Raw genomic sequence first — 19245 nt, 5'->3', positions numbered from 1 at the left:
CTACTGCTCCCCTTTGTTAAAGATGAAAAAGATGGAGAAACTGTCCCAGACAAGGAAAGGCCATGGGGACCCTGAATGGGATCCTGGGATGGAAAGAAGGGGTGAATGAAGACAGGTAGATCCAAACAAAGTCTGGAGTCTGGTCCATAGTCAGGCACGCATGTCAGTTTCTAGTTTTGACAGATGAGCTATGGAAATGCAGGAGGGTGAATGATGAGACAGGTGGGTAGGAGGTATCCAGGAGCTCTCTCCTTGGAGCGAAAACTACCCCAAAACAAAAGTTTTACTTAAAAAAAAAAAAATCAGATGTAACAGAATGAAAGGACCTGCAGCAATAACCCTAGGATGGTCCTAGCAAACGTCAAAGGACAAACCTGAGGCAGACAGTAGTGGGGCTGGTGTGACCCAAGAGCCTTGGAGTTACGTTTCTCGTCATCATCTTCTGCCATTGGTTCATGTCCCTTTCTAAAGAAATTCTTATTTTTAAAAAAACTTTTAAAAATTAAGATTATTGGCACTTCATGAGTCTTGTCAACTTCCTCCCTGTGTTTTGCTGGAGAATTTTGAAGACTTTCTGCCTTGGGCACATCCTTCGAAGTTTGCTGGGACCGTCTCAGGATTAATGCTGCGGGTCCTATAACTCAGAGAAGCCTGCATGCTGGGTAAGCCCTGGCCTCTTGATGTCTATCTCTCTGCGTGTGTGTGGCTCTGTGTCCATCTCATAAGCACATGCACACACATACTGAGATGCTTGACTTGAATACACAAAAAGCTGGGCACACCTCCAGAGTCCAGGAAACTCTCTTTTTCTTTTTTATTGATTTTTATCAGAGTATAGTTGCTTTATAATATTATATTAGTATCTGCTGTCCAGCAAAGTGAATCAGCTATATATATACATCTATCCCCTCTTTTTTGGATTTCCTTCCCATTCAGGTCACCACAGAGCAGAGTTCCCTGTGCTACACAGCAGGTTGTCATTAGCTATCTATTTCATACATAGCATCAATAGTGTGCATATGTTATCTCCGTCTCCCTATTCATCCCTCTCCTTTCCCCCGCCCCGCTGTCCATACTTGTTCTCTACATCTGTGTCTCTACTTTTGCTTTGCAGATAAGCCCATCTATATCATTTTTCTGGGCTTCCCAGATGGTGCTAGTTGTAAAGAATCCTCCTGACAATGCAGGAGACCTAAGAGACACGGTGTGTTTGATCCCTGAGTCGGGAAGATCCCCTTGAGAAAGGAATGGCTACCCACTTCAGGATTCTTGCCTGCAGAATCCCATGGACAGAGGAACCAAGCAGGCTACCATCCATGGGGTTGGACATGACTGAAGTGACTTAGCATGCACATACCATTTTTCTAGATTCCACATACAGGTGTTCATATGTGATATTCATTTTTCTCTTTCTGACTTCAGGTAACTCACTTTTATAGAAAACTCTAGAATGAACACTGCCCTTCCTCCTCTCTGCCATCCACCCACCACCAGCACAGATCTGTACCCAACAGCGAGCCCAGTGGTAAATACAGAGCACCTTTGTGCACATGCTCCACAGCCTCGGTCCGGGATGTTCCTAGAGAACCAGAGCCCTAGGGAAGACCACACTAGAAGCAGTCCACTACCCAGAGGAAGGGTGGTTTCCTGGGCACAAGCCTCAAAAGTGAGATCGGGACTTTCTGGGGTTTGGCCTGGATCGACCTGAGCATGAACGTCCAGAAGGAGAAGCAGGCCGGCCCCTCCTTGGCCCCAGCCATCCTGAGACTGTAAACAAAATACGTTCAAAGAATTTCTACCAACTCAGATATATACATTTTCAAAAATACAACATGAACATATAAATACAAATATGACTGAGGCAGTGTCCAGATTGGAGGAAACCAAAGACACAAGACCGATAAAACCTGGATCTCAGAGAAGGCCCCAGCACATAAAAGTGGGAAAACTAGAGAAATTCCCTTTAGAGTTCAAGATTAGTTCATCATATTGTACCCATGTTAATTCCTTACTTTTGATAACTATGCTGTGTTCATGTAAGATCTGAATACAGGAGAGGCTAGAGAAAGAAACTTATTACCATTGTGGTAACTTCTTTTCAAGTTCTAAGATCACTTCAAAATAAAAAGTCTGAACAGATACGTTTTTGCAAGGAACATGTAAGAGACTATAAAAAGAAACCCTATAGACCACATGCATTCTTTTGTACAGATATTTCAAAGTTATTGAAAAGAGTATGAAAATTGACTTTCATTTCATTTTTAGATTTCAGACTACAAAGTAACCTTTGCAAAGGAAAGCAGCAAAGGTTGAGCCTTACTGTTTGTACATTGTCAAATGCTAAGGTGGATGGGTGGGTGAATGGATAGATGGGTGAATGGATGGACAGACGTAAAGACAGGTGGAGGAGGGGTGGCGAAGCAGGTGGGGGAAAGGGGCCAGATCTAGACCCTGCACTGCTTCACCGGCTTACCGAGCGCCAGCACGGCCACAGCCTTGGCCAAAGAGGGGGAAGATCACCATGTAAACCTCGCATGCATGCACATCAAGTCGCTTCACTCTCATCCAACTCTTTGCTACCCCATGGAGTGTAGCCCACCAGGCTCCTCTCTCCACGGAAGTCTCCAGACAAGAATACTGGAATGGGTTGCCATGCCCTTCTCCAGGGGGTCTTCCCAACCCAGGGACTGAACCCGCGTATCTTAAGTCTCCTGCACTAGCAGGCGAGTTCTTTACCACAAGTGCCACCTGGGAAGCCCCTATAAACCTTGTGTTAAGTACTAAAATTCACCTACAGAGAAATCACAGGAAGTCATTTTCTGAGTCTGCTCCCCTGGCACTGCATCACCGCAGACTTGACCTGGGCTGGTGGATTTCCCCTCGAGGGGGCAGTAGGAGAAGCAGCAGGTAGCTGGGCCCGGCTACCCATATTCAATCAGAAGACGCTGGCATGAAGGGCTTTAAGATGGCCAGTCCCCCCTCTTCACTGGAACATCTGCAAGAGTCTCCAAGTAAGGAGAATGCTTTCTTATGCTGGAAAGTGGATGTACCAGTGTCTCCTGTCTTACTCCTCTTATTTGTCTTAAATAACTCACAGTATTTTTAATTGGAACAGAACAAACAGAAAATGAACTCGGATCACAGAAGCAATGCTGTTCTGAGATGTTTTTTAAAAAATAAATATTTTGATTTACTAAATTACATGCACAATCCATTTTGAAAGGAGCATAGTTCAAGATACTTAGTCAATTACTGTCAAACACTTTCTGGGAAACTTTTCTCCCAAATTGGATCATGAAAACAAGATGTCTTCGGGATGCCAGCCCTATTAAGACCTTGTCAAAGGAAAAGCCACTTCTCAGAGGGGTTAGCACTGCCCTTCTGACCCAAGCAGGATGACAAAGGGCCAGGGAACTGGGAGGGCCAGACCACTGGGCAAAGCCAGAGACACATCGTTCCTACCAAGGCAGGACCCCTCTCCCTAGCCCTGGACCTTTATTCCCCATTCCTGGCACATACTGAAAGCAATAAAAATGATTTTGAAATAAGAGCCATAAAAAGAAAGTTAATTTATCAGTAATTTAGCCTCCGTGAGCCACAGTGTACTATCTGAAGCAGCTGTATCAGTTCGGCCATGTGACAAGAAAGTAGTGACCAGACAGTTGTTTTACATCTGTTTAAAGGGAAAGTAGAACCAAAAAAGGGCATGAATCACAGGCTGGAATCAAGATTGCTGAGAGAAATAACAACAATCTCAGATATGCAGATGATACTACTCTAACAGTAGAAAGTGAAGAGGAACTAAAGAGCTTCTTGATGGGGGTGAAAGAGGAGAGTGAAAAAGTTGGCTTAAAACAAACATTCAAAAAAGTAATATCATGGCATCTGGTCCCATCACTTCATGGCAAATAGATGGGAAAAAAAATGGAAGCAGTGGCTAGATTTTATTTTCTTGGGGCTCCAAAATCACTGCCAATAGTGACTGCAACCATGAAATTAAAAGACACTTGCTCCTTAGAAGAAAAGCTATGACCAACCTAGACAGCATACTAAAAGGCAGAGACATCAATTTGCTGACAAAGGTCCGTCTAGTCAAAGCCGTGGTTTTTCCAGTAGTTGGATGCATGGATGCATTACTGTACAGATGTGAGACTTGGACCATAAAGAAGGCTGAGCACCAAAGAACTGATGCTTTTGAATTGCAGTCCTGGGGAAGACTTTTGAGAGTCCCTTGGAAGGAGATCAAACCAGTCAATCCTAAAGAAAATCAACCCTAAATATTCACTGGAAGGACTGATGCTGAAGCTGAAGCTCCAATATTTTGTCAACCTGATGCAAAGAGCCAACTCATTGGAAAAGACCCTGGTGCTGGGAAAGACTGAAGGCAGGAGGAGAAGGGGGCAATAGAGGATGAGGTGGTTGGATGGCATCACTGACCCAATGGACATGAGTTTGAGCAAACTCTGCGAGATAGTGAAGGACAAGGAAAGAAACTTGGTGTGCTGCAGTCCATGGGGTCACAAAGAGTTGGACACGACTTAGAGAGTGAACAAGAACCAAAAAAGGGGGAGGGGTACAATTGGACCTCTATTCCTATCTAATCTGAGATGTCATTGCATACAGGTGCGCAAAGACACAAAGCACGACAAGCATTTCATTATCAGAAATTTAGTTATCAATAGCAATGGAATACTGCTCAGCCATAAAAAAGAATGAAATAATGCAGCAACATGGATGGACCTAGAGATGATCATACCAAATGAAGTAAGCCAGACAAAGAAAGACAAACATCATGTATCACTTACATGTGGAATCTAAAACAGGACACAAACGAACTTATCTACAAAACAGACTCCTAGACACAGAATAGACGTATGGCTGCCAAGGGAGACAGGGGTGAGGGAGGGATGGAGTGGGAGTTTGGGATTAGCCAACGTAAACTATTATATACAGAATCGATGGACATCGAGGTTCTACTGTACAGCAGAAATCAAAATGACATTATAAGTCAACTATACTTCAATTTAAAAAATAGTTTGTTTAATTATCTCTCTTTACACAGGACCCAGCTTGAAGGGCCAAAGTTAAGGAATGACCTGAGACAGAAAGAAAGCCTAGGCTTGATTTCAAACCTCCTTTCCCTTAAGTGCAGGGGCTGGTGGTGAAGACTTTAAGTGTTTGGACAGGCAAACAGGGAGCTGGAGCTTAAGAGTGGTCAAATATACAAGGTCCCCTTCCTTGAGGGCTGGAGGACAGGCAGTTATGGTGCTCACCCAACATCTGAGTGCACGCCCACGAAGTGAGTGGTCCCAAGAGACACGTGAGCAGAGGTGACCAGCAACTGCTGGTAAGGGGTCTCCATCCCTCTCCCCTCCAGCACAGCAGGCCAGTGTTCTAAGCTGGGGGAGCCTGGGTCCCTGAGTCAGCAAATGGAGTAGACCCCTACCAACCTAGTCTGTGCTTTGGTGCCAGTAATTTTTATTGTGTGAAGCTATGGAGATTTCTGAGTGTCTCCTGTGGCAGACAGCATTTCTTCTATTTACTTATTTGGCTGGGTCTTAGTTACCGTATGCAGCTCTCTAGTTCTCTGACCAGAAACCGAACCTGGGCCCCCTGCATAGGGAGCATGGAGTCGTAGCCACTGGACCACCCTGGAAGTCCCTAGCATTTCTTAAGACATTCCCAATAAACATACTTCCATTCAGAGAATAATTAACCTAGGACTTCAAAAAAAAGAACAAGGAAGTTCTAAAATGTAGCAGGTTATGTTTATGGGGAAGATGAAAATATGCAAAGCTGCTCTCATACATACATGTTTCCTCCATTGTCCTACAGAAACACTCACACAAGCAGGAAAAAATTTACATACGAGCGTGTATACTAACACACTGCCCATTTGTATTAGGGAAAAAAAATTTTTTTAACTAAATGCCCTTCAAACAAGGAAAGAATACAGCCACTCAATGACCTTTTCTCTGTGGTCCCCACCCTCTCCCTCAAGATGTGTGCTCTGCCCAAATGGCTCTCCAGCTAGACCTTCAATCAGCACTGCCCACAGCGGGCCATGCACAGGGACACCGTAAGGTGTGAATTCTCTGTGATGGGTGATAGCCACTGATGTAGGAGGCCAAGCACATGGGGATTTGTCACACTATCCTATTTATGTGAGTTCAAAGTTTTCTATGGCATAAAACTTTAAAAATGAAAATTTCAGAAAAATTGCCATAATTAAAACTGACTAACCTTTGCAATAAACAGAAAAGACTATGCTCACTGAAAGACGCAAGACCACTAACCCAGGCAGAAGAAGCAACTTCTCAAGCATTTGTATCAGTGGCTGGAATGGGCTGCGATTAACTGATTAGTTCACTAAAGCACTCATGTCAATTCAATGGTGATGGAAGCAGTCTGGATCGAGATTAACTTGACAGTGCATGACCTGGCTTGAAAAAACAAAATACTGAGAAAAAAGCATTCCCAATGGATCCACATTTTCTAGACTATACTGTAGACCCTAAGACTCAGTTCCTATTCTGTTGTTACGGAAATTAAATTTAAGTGGAATATCAAAATATAGTGAAACAAATTAATGACCAAAAACATGCTTTGAAATAACTTTAAATTACAAATTAAAGTCAAAATATGGAAGTATGGTCCATAAACATTTATTCACATCCCATCTCATAATTAAACTAGTAATGTAGCTTTTAAACTAGTAAGTGCCAAAGCTAGTTGTCTGCTTTTTGATGACAGCCATTCTGACAGGTGTGAAGTGATGTCTCATTGTGGTTATAATTTGCATTTCCCTGATGACTAGTGGTGTGGAGCATCTTTTAATATGTCTATTGGCCATCTGGATACCTTCTTTGGAGAAGTGTCAGTTTAGGTCCTCTGCCCACTTTTTAATCAACTGTTTCGTAGATATTGAGTTGCATAATTTCTGTACAGAATCTGGATATTAATCCCTTATCAGATGTCATTTGCAAATTCTTCTCCCATTCAGCAGGTGGCCTTTTCATTTTGCTGACAGCTTCCTTCACCATGCAAAAGCTTTCAGGTTTAATACAGTCCAATTTGCTTATTTTTGCTTTTGTTGCCCTTGCCTGAGGAGACAGATCCAAAAATATATTGCTAAGATCAATGTCAATGTATGTTCTGCCTATTTTCTTCTACTTTTATGGTTTATGATTAAGTTTTTAACCCATTTGAGTTTATTTTTGTATAAGAAAAAGTAATATTTTGGTATTAGAAAATGGACTAGTTTCATTCTTTGGTATAAAGAATATTTGGTATAAAAAAATATTTTGGTATAAGAAAATAGGCTAATTTCATTCTTTTACATGTAGCTGTAGACTGGTTCCAAATAAGAAAAGGAGTACGTCAAGGCTGTATATTGTCACCCTGCTTATTTAACTTATATGCAGAGTACCTCATGAGAAACGCTGGACTGGAAGGAGCACAAGCTGGAATCAAGACTGCTGGGAGAAATATCAATAACCTCAGATATGCAGATGACACCACCCTATTGGCAGAAAGTGAAGAGGAACTAAAAAGCCTCTTGATGAAAGTGAAAGAGGAGAGTGAAAAAGTTGGCTTAAAGCTCAACATTCAGAAAACAAAGATCATGGCATCTGGTCCTATCACTTCATGGGAAATAGATGGGGAAACTGTCAGACTTTATTTTGGGGGGCTCCAAAATCACTGCAGATGGTGACTGCAGCCATGAAATTAAAAGACGCTTACTCCTTGGAAGAAAAGTTATGACCAACCTAGATAGCATATTCAAAAGCAGAGACATTACTTTACCCACAAATGTCCGTCTAGTCAAGGCTATGGTTTTTCCAGTGGTCACGTATGGATGTGAGAGTTTGGACTGGTGAAGAAGGCTGAGCGCTGAAGAATTGATGCTTTTGAACTGTGCTATTGGAGAAGACTCTTGAGAGTCCCTTGGACTGCAAGGAGATCCAACCAGTCCATTCTAAAGGAGATCAGCCCTGGGATTTCTTTGGAGGGAATGATGCTAAAGCTGAAACTCCAGTACTGGGGCCACCTCATGGGAAGAGGTGACTCATTGGAAAAGACTCTGATGCTGGGAGGGACTGGGGGCAGGAGGAAAAGAGGATGACAGAGGATGAGATGGCCAGATGGCATCACCAACTTGATGGACGTGACTCTGAACGAACCGCGGGAGTTGGTGATGGACAGGGAGGCCTGGAGTGCTGCGATTCATGGGGTCGCAAAGAGTAAGACACGACTGAGCGACTGGACTGAACTGAACTGAACTGTCCAGCCTTCCTAATGTCATTTGTTGAAGAGACTTTCCCCACTTTATATTCCTGCTTCCTCTGTCAGAGATGAACTGACCATGTGAATGTGGCTAAAAGGAAGCCGTCATGCACTGTTGGTGGGGATGTAAATTGGTGCAGTCACTATGTAAAATAGTTTGGAGATGTCTCAAAAAATTAATAGAACAACCATAAGATCCAGCAATCTTACTTCAGGATATATAACCAAAGAAAACGAAACACTAATTGAAAGAGATGTATGCACCTCTATGTTCACTGCAGCATCATTCACAACAGGCAAGACATGGGAGCAACCTAAGTGCCCATCGATATATGAATGAATAAAGACGATGTGGCTATAAATACACAATGGGATATTAATCAGCCGTAAAAAAAAGAATGAAATCTTGCCATTTGCAACAACATGAATGGATCTAGATGTTATCATGCTAAGTGAAATAAGTCAGGCAGAGAAAGACACATACCACATGATTTAACTTATATGTGAACTCTAAGCAACAAACAAAGCAAAACAGAAACAGATCGTAGATACGGAGAACAAATAGGTAGTTGCCAGAAAGGGAGGGAGGTGGGAAAAGGAAATGAAGAAGACCAAGGAACAAATTCCCATTTACAAAATAACTAAGTCACAGGAACATAGTACACAGAGTAGGGAATATAGTCAATAATACTGTAATTTTGTATGGTGGCAGATGGTTATTAGAATTATCACGGTGATCATTCAGTAATGTATTTAAATGTCGAACTGCTATGTTGTATACCTGAAACTAACAACATATATCAATCATACCTCTATCAATAAAATAGATAAAGATAATGTAACCTTAACAAAAAGACACTGTTAATATCTATTAATGGTCAAAAAAGGAGGTTAACATTGTAAGACACTTTTATTTTCATATGTCTCCTTTATGAATCTAACCTTTTACTCAACAAAATTGTTTCCCACCTGTCAAACACAGACCATGTTTCTAACTGTGACATAAAAGGGCTCTGGAGACAGGCCAGTGATTCCCAGAACCTGGAAAAATACAACAGGATGAGTAAGCTCTGAAGGATGGCTTCGCAAGCCTATACCAAGGGATTCTGGTCAACACCATCCAACGCTCAGGGAAAACAAGAACACACAGACCTGTAAACCTCAGTGCAATCACAAGTGAACTGAAGGTCAATGGCAAGGACATGAACCTATTTCTAGATCAGCTGACTCCTGGAGGGCCAAGCTCCACCCACTGATCTGAGAGGTGTTGAGGCTTCATTTCTTTGAACAGATCATGTTATAGATCAGAAAGACGGTAGTTAAGGAAGTTGCGAAGGAAGAAACCTGAGACAGGATGACCTGAAAGACTGTCTTCTCCTGGAACCCAGTTTGCTTACTTAGTAGCCACGTCCCATGACCTTGAACAGGTCAAGGAGAGAATCGAGCTTCCCGCCTCCTGTGGTGCTTGAGGGTCCACAACATGGATACAAAGCTCAGAAACTGTTAGTTCTCAACTGTGTTTCTATTAACAATGATAATCTGCTATGTACCATAATCCTCCTTCAGGTGGAATAATTTCATTTTTTAAAAGTGAGGTTTACTTTTAGATTACACATTTCAAAAAAAAAGAAAAACAACATTCTCAACACGTTTTTTTCTTCCAATTTGTACTGGTATATAGTTGATTTACCAAGTTGTGTTACTTTCAAGTGTACATCAAAGTGAATCAGTTATACATACACATATGCCCACTCTTTCTTTTTTAGATTCTTTTCCCATCCAGGCCGTTACAGAGTATTGAGTAGAGCACCCTGTGCTATACAGCAGGTTCTCATTAGTTGTCTTATTTTATATATAGTTCAACACTCCCTTTAAAGAAACATCTAGAAAGAAGAGCAGAGCTACTAGGCACAGAGAGAAGGCACATTAAAAGTTTATGAATCCAGGTCTGGCCAACCTGTAAATAAGCAGACTATTTGGCTTTGGAGCTGATTACCTCTCACAATATTAGAAGCCCCTTATAAGTCAAACTGATCTTCCCAGGTGGTGAAGAATGTGCCAATGCAGGAGACACAAGAGACATGGGTTTAATCCCTGTCAGGAGGATCCCCTGGAGGAGGGCATGGCAACCCACTCCAGTATTCCTGCCTGGAGAACCCATGGAGAGAGGAGCCTGGAGGGCTATGGTTCACAGATTTCAAAGAACTGGACACAACTGAAGCAACTTAGCATGCACTTGTTCCACGGCACGTGGGATCTTGGTTCCCCGACCAGGGATCAAACCCATGTCCCCTGCATCACAAAATGGATTCTTAATCCTTGGACCAGCAGAGAAGTCCCTCAGTTTTTTAAAAACAGATAAACCTTCTCTGTACCAGAATGTATTAGAGACAGCAGATCCAGAGAGTGGGAGACAGATCAATGAGTTACATACCAACCGACAGTCTCAGGTTTATATAACTGGAATCACACTGCATGTATTCTTTGGAGATGTGTTTGTTTCATATAACAGCACAGCTGCTGTGTTTTCCACGTAAGTTCACAGATCTCCACTGCGTTCAATTTTTAAAACTAACCAGCCAGTTCTCATAACACCTTTGAGGAGAACCCACTTCTTGACCTGATCTGTAACACCATCTTTATTACAAACCAAACTTCTCATCAATAATCAGGCTCCCTTCCAGGCCTCTCATCTCCTCGGTGATTGGTTTCTCTCTTGCTCGGCCAGCACCATCTATTTTCATTACTGTGACATTGTAATATTACATTTTATATCTAGGAAGGCCAAGTATGCTCCATGAGGCAACAGAAACATGAAAAGATGCTCAGCATTGCTAATTATTAGAGAAATGTAAATGATAAGTCCAGGGAGGTATCACCTCACACCAATCAGAATGGCCACCTCAAAAAATCAACAATAAATGCTGGAGAGGATGTGGAGAATAGGGAATCCTCCTACACTGTTGTTGGGAATATAAGTTGGTACAGCCATTATGGAGAATAGTGTGAAGGTTCCTCAGAAAACGAAAAATAGAGTTACCACACAATCCAGGAGCCTTACTCTGGGGCATGCATCTGGAGAAAACTGTAATTCAAAAAGATAATTCACCCCAATGCTCACAGCAGCACTGAATATTCACAATAGCCAGGACCTGGAAGCAACCTAAATGTCCACTGACAGAGGAATGGATAAAGAACTGGGGTGGGTGGCTGGGTGGGTGTGTGTGTGTGTGTGTGTGTGTCTGTGTGTGTCTGTGTGTGTGTCTCTGTGTGTGTGTGTGTGTGTGTGTGTGTGTGTGTAATGGAGTATTACTCAGCCATAAAAAAGAATGGAAATCATGTCATCTGTAGCAACATGAATGGACCTGGAGATCATCATACTAAGTGAAGGAAGTCAGAGAGAGAGAGACAAATGCCATATAATATCCCTCACATGTGGAATCTAAAATATGACACAAATGAACTTGCCTACGAAACAGACAGTCTCACAGACACAGAGAACAGACTTATGGTTGCCAAGGGGGAGGGAAGTGGAGGAGGGATGGAGAAGGAGTCTGGGGTCAGCAGGTGCAAACTATGATATACAGAATGAATACACAACAAGGTCCTACTGTATAGCACAGGAACTACACTCAATATCCTGCGACGAACCGTAATGGAAAAGAGAATGGAAAACAATATATATATGTCAAGCTGAATCACAATGCCGTACACCAGAAATTAACCATACTTGTAAATCAACTATACTTCAACAAAACATTTTCTTTAATGGTTTGGACAGTATAAAGAGAAATGATAAATTCATGTCAATAATATAAATTTTTAATTTGTCTTTGGTTAGAATGGTATTAAACAGCAAATAAAAAGCACGGTAAGTCCAGAGACTATGGATGAAAGTGAAAAGCTTTACATCGTAGTAACTTTCAGCTCAGTTCAGTCACTCAGTCATGTCCGACTCTGCGACCCCATGGATTATAGCATGCTGAACTTCCCTGTCCATCACCAACACCCAGAGCTTACTCAAACTCGTGTCCATTGAGTCGGTGATGCCATCCAACCACCTCACCCTCTGTCATCTCCTTCTCCTTTGGCCTTCAATCTTTCCCAGCATCAGGGTCTTTTCCAAGGAGTCAGTTCTTCATATCAGCTGGCTAAAGTATTAGAGCTTCAGCTTCAGCATCAGTCCTTCCAATGAATATTCAGGACTGATTTCCTTTAGGATGGACTAGTTGGATCTCCTTGAAGTCCAAGGGACTCTCAAGAGTCTTCTCCAACACCATAGTTCAAAAGCATCAGTTCTTTGGCACTCAGCTTTCTTTATGATCAAACTCTCACATCCATACTTGGACCTTTGTAGTAACTTTACAGGCACTTTTTCCTGCTTTTTGAACAAGGAGTCCAGTATTTTGTCTGCAGGTGATCTGGCCAGCCCTTAGATGTCCAAGGTAACAGATCCCATCAAGGTACAGGCTAGGGCACGGGTCCCTCCCTCTGCAGCTCACACTCGTGGTTCCAGCTGTGGCTTCAGACCATAACCTCCTCTGACCCCACCCCAGAGAATCTGTGTCATTGGTCTGGGTGCAGCCAGGCAGTGGGAATGCTGATTTCTCCCGTTACTTTGCTGCATGTCAGAGGCTGAGAACCAGCAGCTTGGATTAAGGCTAGCAGGCACTGAGCATACCTGCCCACTGAAAATCAGTAACAAGAAAGAAAGGCTCTGTTCCCCTTAGAAATGGTGACTCCAAACAGGGCACAGAGCTTCAGGTTTATATAATGCTCCCCCAAGCCCCCACAGCCTTCCCTTCATGGCGTCCTAGAAGGAGGGGAGGAAGAGGGAACTATCTCCCGAGCTCTCATGCCTCCTGCCCACCTGCCTCTCAAAGGTCACTAAGTGGATGCGTTAATCACAGCCTTCAGAAGCACTAAGCACCTACCAGAAGCCCACAGCACACAAGGGCTAGCCCAGATTTCCTTTTTCTCTTTGAATTAAATTTTTTTCTGAAGGCTGACAGAGTTGGCAGCAAATCCAGGTCAGACGTTGCTTTAGGAAACAGGATTCAGAAAGAACCTCCGGTAGCACATGTACCCACACCTGGGATAAACCCACTCCACACACATTCCACACTTGGGCACCGGAGCTGCGGGCAAGGGGAGCTATGCCGCTCCACTGCTGCCACCCAGTGGCCAGCAGGTGCCACAGCACCACCCCGGAGCTGCCCGGAGGAGGGACTGGGCAGTGCCACGGATTCTGAGTCAGGAGGTGGCCAGGCCATAGCACAGAGGAGATGCAGGACAACAGGTGTGTCCTTGGGAAAGGATGTAGGAAAACAAAACCCTAGGTTCATGCAGTGAAGAGCTGTCTCCACCCCAGACTGAGACAAGCTCCAGGAACTAAGTCAAAGCCAGAAGGCGTCCCTGGTTCTGGGCTTACCTGCTTCGGGTCGGAGGCAGCAGCACCAGGGGCTGGAGACTCCAGTTCTATGGTGACAGGCCCGTCGTTCTGAATGTGAACTTGCATGTAGGCACCGAACTTGCCATCTGTAAGAGCAATGGCAGCCATCACAAGAGGCTCTCTGCGATCAGCACAATCGGAAACCTGGGAGCAGGGCTGGCCAGCCCCGGGATAAGGGAGACACAAGACCACACACAGCAGAGGGGCCCTGTGTGCCCTGCAGCCCTGGCAAGCGGGTGGGCCGGGGAAATCATGCGTTAACAGGACTGTGGAGCCATGAGGACATGAAGTGTATCAACACTTTGGAGGGCAAAGAATTTGGTCAAGTTCAAGTTGAACCAACACCACAACTCTGGAATTCCACTTTGGGGCAGACAGCCCAGTGTCCTAGGGTCTCGTCGGGGGACAGATGGGCACAGGGGGCTGATGAAAGCACTGTTTGACCTTGAGAATCCTGACCCTGGAGGCCAGAGAAGGGTGAGAGGTCCCCAGCCCCTCCTTAGAAGATGGAAAGGGAGTGAGAGGGGCTCCCTGGAGGAGGCTCCACAGGGCACAGGACTTGAAAGGCCACGGGATTCAGGGCCCCAGCCAGCTCTGAGGCCTCCGCATCCCTCCTGTGACACAGGGAGACCAGCGAGAGGACCGAGGTTGAGATGCAAGCTGCAGGAGCAGGGGAGTGCTCCCGTGTGCAGTCAGGGCCTGCTCTCCACATCACGGCCTGAGGAACCATGACTGCCGGCCCACCCCTGGGGTCACGGTGCACTGCAGCTCAGATGGGCTCTCAAGACGTGGAGAAGGGACACCTGCTTGGTTCTTCACTCCGGTGGTCCCCACAGTCCCCTGGGGAGGAGCCCTCGCTTCACATGGAGCACCCTTCACAGGACGGACAACCTCTGGGGGACAGGCCAAGGAGAAGGCAGCCCAGGAGCCCCTTGGGGCTCCCCCTTCCAGAGTGGCTCAGCCCCGGGGCCCCCGGACACCGAAGCCACTGCAGCAGCAAGGGGCCCCTCCAATGATCCGTGACTTCATGGAGGTCCCGGAAGAACAGGCTCGGGCAGCGGCGCAGGCGACTAAGAGAGGACACGCTGCCCGCCATTTTTAGAGGCAGCATGGCTCTAGTTCCCGCTGGGCAGCCAGTCGTGCTCGGATGACGGTGGCTTCCTGTGGCCTCCACTTAGATTAAAGTGGCCGTTCAGATCCACAGAGCTTTTGTGCTACCCCTGTCAGGAAAGCTAAAAAGACATCAGCTGGGGAGGAAATCATGTGTTTAATTGCAGGCTAAAAATTATGGCTATAATTAGGAGCAACTTTCAGCCGCTGCTCTCCTCAGGGAAGCTGAAGGCAGGCTCAGGAGGAAAGGAATTATTTCCGACCTTGAATTTCTGTTGCCAAGATATACAGCATATGCTTCACCCCGTTTATCATTCTAAGTAGCAAGAAATTTATTTTCTTTGCCTGTTTTTCTTCAGTTAAGAACAGAACTATTGTGCGCCTTTCCACTGATACGGACAATAAATCCAAAGACATGTTTCAAAGAGTCTTAAAATGGTAATTTTTTTTTTCCCAGTCCAGCTCACAGAGTAAAGTCCCCAAGAAAAATTACAATGGTTAGGAAAAATAAAAACATTAAAAAAAATAATAATGTCAAAAGGCAGGAACTTATCTACAAAACTACATCTGGGCTCCAGTGGTGATATAATCAGGTTGCTCTGAAATATAAGTCCCACATGTTTCCAGCAGGAACACTCCCCACTGGGGCCAACCCTGCAGGGTCCAAGGGCCCTACCAGCCACAAACCACAGCGCTCCACAAAGGCTGCTGTCCAGCCTAAAGTCCCTAAAGTCCCGATGTCAACACCTGACAGCCTGCCGACCTCCACCAGGAAGCCACACCCTGCCTCTCTGTGGCCTGGTGTCTTTCAGGATGATCAGCCACCACAAGGAGCGTGCATGTGAGTACAGACAGGGCACTGGCTCAGGGCCCAGCAAATCAGCATGCAGGAAACCTGGTCACTCTTTTTTTATATGTATATCTATGTGTGTATGTATGCATTCATTTGGCTGCACCAGGGCTTCGTTACAGCATGCAGGCTCTTTCATCTTCCTCGCATCACGGAAGCTCTTTAGTAGTGGCATATGAACTCTCAGTGACAGCACATGAGATCTAGCTCCCTGACCTGGGATCGAACTCGGGCCCCCTGCATTGGGAGCTCAGAGTCTTAGCCACTTGACCACTAGGAAAGTCCCTAAAGGCAATTTTTTAAAAATAAGACACAGGTATAGGTGGAAAGAAACTCCTTTCACCCTGGTCACCAGCCAAAGACAGGAAATGACTGAGCATGAAAGGAAAAGTTTGAATCTTTCAGCAGGGGAAGCAGGAATAGTTTAAAAAACTTCATGGACTCAGGGTCTACAGATTCAGATCTCAACAAAGATGTGATTCCCCCATCGAGAATTCCTAGATTTACACGAACAGTAATGCCTCTGGCATCGTAGCACTGGCCAAAGTATGTAATACAGGCTTCCACTGAAAGTTTACTCATGTGATGAAAATGTTTTAAGTATTAATAGTAAAAAGAGAAGAAAATTAAGCAAACCCATAAAAAATCAAACCCTAACCATGAAGGAAAGACTCGATGTGGTCTTCTTTCGTTGGGCACTTTCTCTGCAAGATGAACTTGTCAGGGCTGGGAAATGCCCAGAGGGAATATGGGTCGGGATGAGGGGGTAGAGGGCAGTCAGAAGTCTCCTGCACTCTTTAAACAACCTTCCACATTCCTCTAGCTCTCTGCCACCCACCACGGATCAGACCTGCAGGGAATACATACGTAGCTCTTTTTAATCCTGTGAAGGCTTCTGATTTGCTGAACAAAGCTGACAGGTAAGCGCTTTCCTGGACTGAGCACAAAACGGCTAAGAGTGGGAACAAGATGCTGGAGAGTGGAGATCCCTCTTTTCAACTGTCCCATTCTGGTATCACATTTATTTTTGTTTCCTAATTATAAAAGCAACACATGCTCAGAACTCAACTCTGAGAATGGTTAAGGACACCCGCTACGCGGTACTTTTAGCATTCAGCTAAAGGATGGAGGCTCCTGGGTAGGAGGTGGGGTGGGGCTGCAGGGCACCACATGAGAACTCAGCATCCGGCGAAGCCCACTCAGGTTGGGGGTGTCCATGAAGCGCCCTGAGCCTCAGGCTCGTTCTGCAAGAGAGGGGAGGACTAAGGATTTGTGCACTGGGTTTCTCCCCCAAAGCAAGTATTTGAAGGGAAGGCAGAGGGTGAGAAAAACCCTCTGAGAACAGCAGAGGTGTGAACTGCGGAGGATGAAAGATAGTCACAGACTCTGACGTTTCTTCCACCGCAGGCGGGTCTCCACTCTTCCCCCAGAATCTGGGTGGCTGAGTAACTGCCCTGACCAACAGCACGTGGGGCATGACACAGGCCACTTTCCAGGCCTGTCTGTGGGGCTGGCGCTTCCACTTCCTGCTCCCTGAAGCATCCCCTTCTGGTCGGGGAAGCCAGGCACCACGGCTAGGCTGGGAGAAGCCAAGCAACGTGGGAGCCCAGGGGAATCAGATGAGGCGGGGCACAGAAACAAGATGAACAGAGGCTGTCCCAGAAGCTGATCCCCAGCCCCAGCCCCAGCCAGCACCGTGGCCGCCACCTGGCAGCGTAGACCCCGCCACGGGTTTCCACCATGAAGGCAGGGCAGCCCCTGTGTTAGCTGCCCAGTCATGTCCAAATCTTTGTGACCCCATGGACTGCAGCCCGCCGCATGGGATTCTCCAGGCAAGAATAATGGAGTAGGTTGTCAGGCCCTCCTCCAGGGACTCTTCCCAACTCAGGGATCGAACCCAGGTCTCCTGCACTGCAGGATGATTCTTTATCATCTGAGCCAAGAAACCCCTCAGGCTGATCTGGGTCTGGGACAACTGCCCAGCCAAGCCCTTCCAAGATTCCTGACCTACAAAATCGTGATGAAGATAGTCTTTTTTTGTTTGTTTCTAACTTGAAAATACTGGATTTAGTAGAAAATATCACATTGTAAACAAGTCCATTGATTCATTAGCTTAAAACAGAGTGACAGCACAATCACGCCTAAAAGCTAAAGATGAAACACCGGTACCAAACACAGCACTTAAAGAGAGGCCTGAGCTAGGCTCTGAAAGATCTTTCCCAGGATCAGAGGCAGCAGCAGCTTCCAACTGGCACAAAAACAGGGAGGAGGAGGACACATCCAAACCGTCAAGGCACAGGAAATGAGAGCAGTACACGCATCTTGAGAACAAAGAGTGAAGGAGCGAGGGGCAAAAGCATCGTGTTTCCTGAGGTACTGGGGACCTGAGACCATGCCACATGAAGCCAGGAGGGTTAGAAGGGCAGGGTATTTTACGTGGGGAAAGGGTATTAGGCAACTTAGAAGAAACTGGTGTGTTTTGGGCACTTAGCTCTTAGGGATGCAGACATGCAACCTGGGAGGGGATGGATGTCAACTTGTGGTCATTTCACAGCACATACATACGTCAAGTCACTAAACCTAACAGTGTTACAGGTCAATTACATCTCAAAAGAACTGGTCATTTCTTTTTCATTTCTTGGCATCAGGGTTAAATTTTTTAATTTTCAAATTAAACTACATTGTCTTAAAGTCACTGAAGAGACCCTGAAAATCTTTCAAGAAAGAAAATGTATTCAGCAGTTCATGTTCCTTCAGCTCACAGAGGACTTTCCACGTTGAAGGTGAAAGCCAGAATCTCAAAATTAACCCAACAACAGTGAGCATGTAAAACATTCCCTCCACTTTGTTCCACTACAGAAGAGCAAGCGAGGCATGGGAGATAACTGTAGGGCCTCTGAAAGCCCAAAGGAGCTGAAAATAAATTCTGATTAAAACCCCTGGCATCATCCATGTTGGCTTTTCATCAAAATGATCTGATGCATCATATCCCATAAGCTTAAATTCTGATCCATTATAAAATTATAGTGTTTACAGTACACTGCTTCAGGCACTTCACATAATGACCTGGACAAAATACACATCTTTTCAAAAAGTAAGAGCTGTTTTCAGGAACACAAAGCACTTAACGGTACATGGAACACTCGTGATGAAGGGCTTAGATGAAAGTGGCCTTGTTTTCACCCACGCGTTCCCTGACAACCATCACTCATGGCCCACAGAAAGGGCTCTCTCCCGTGCTTCTGTGATATTCCTGGTGCTCATCCTTCTAAGGAACTTGGTGCAGCCTCAAACACATCTGAGGTTACTCAGAAATGGGATGATTCTACACGGCAGGCAGATGACACAATGCTGGCAGCAGTTAATCCCTGGCTCAGCAAAGAAACATCATTATTCAAAGCACTGAACTGCTAACTGGGGGAAGAACTTTGTTTGTAGCAAAGCCATGTCAGACAGAGGACCCCAGTGGACGTCCACAACCAGACTTGTCCATGGAATTCTAAACTGGGATGTTCCCAGACGAGGTACGTGTATCCTTCTCTACCAG

At 45.1% G+C, this 19245-nt stretch overlaps 1 protein-coding gene across 1 annotated transcript in view; it reads right to left on the bottom strand.

The window, feature by feature from the left end:
* The window catches only part of DTD1 (D-aminoacyl-tRNA deacylase 1), a 76751-nt gene that overhangs the window by 48887 nt on the left and 8619 nt on the right, over positions 1-19245 (bottom strand). Inside the window, exon 4 of the mRNA XM_069547819.1 lies at positions 13718-13824. Coding sequence (XP_069403920.1) covers positions 13718-13824 — 107 coding nt within the window. The remainder of the gene's footprint in view (positions 1-13717; positions 13825-19245) is intronic.

The sequence above is a fragment of the Ovis canadensis genome, chromosome 13 (genome assembly GCF_042477335.2).
Source record: "Ovis canadensis isolate MfBH-ARS-UI-01 breed Bighorn chromosome 13, ARS-UI_OviCan_v2, whole genome shotgun sequence".
Lineage (NCBI taxonomy): Eukaryota > Metazoa > Chordata > Mammalia > Artiodactyla > Bovidae > Ovis > Ovis canadensis.
Note: the sequence above shows the minus strand (reverse complement) of the source record. Positions and strands in the feature narration are given on the sequence as shown.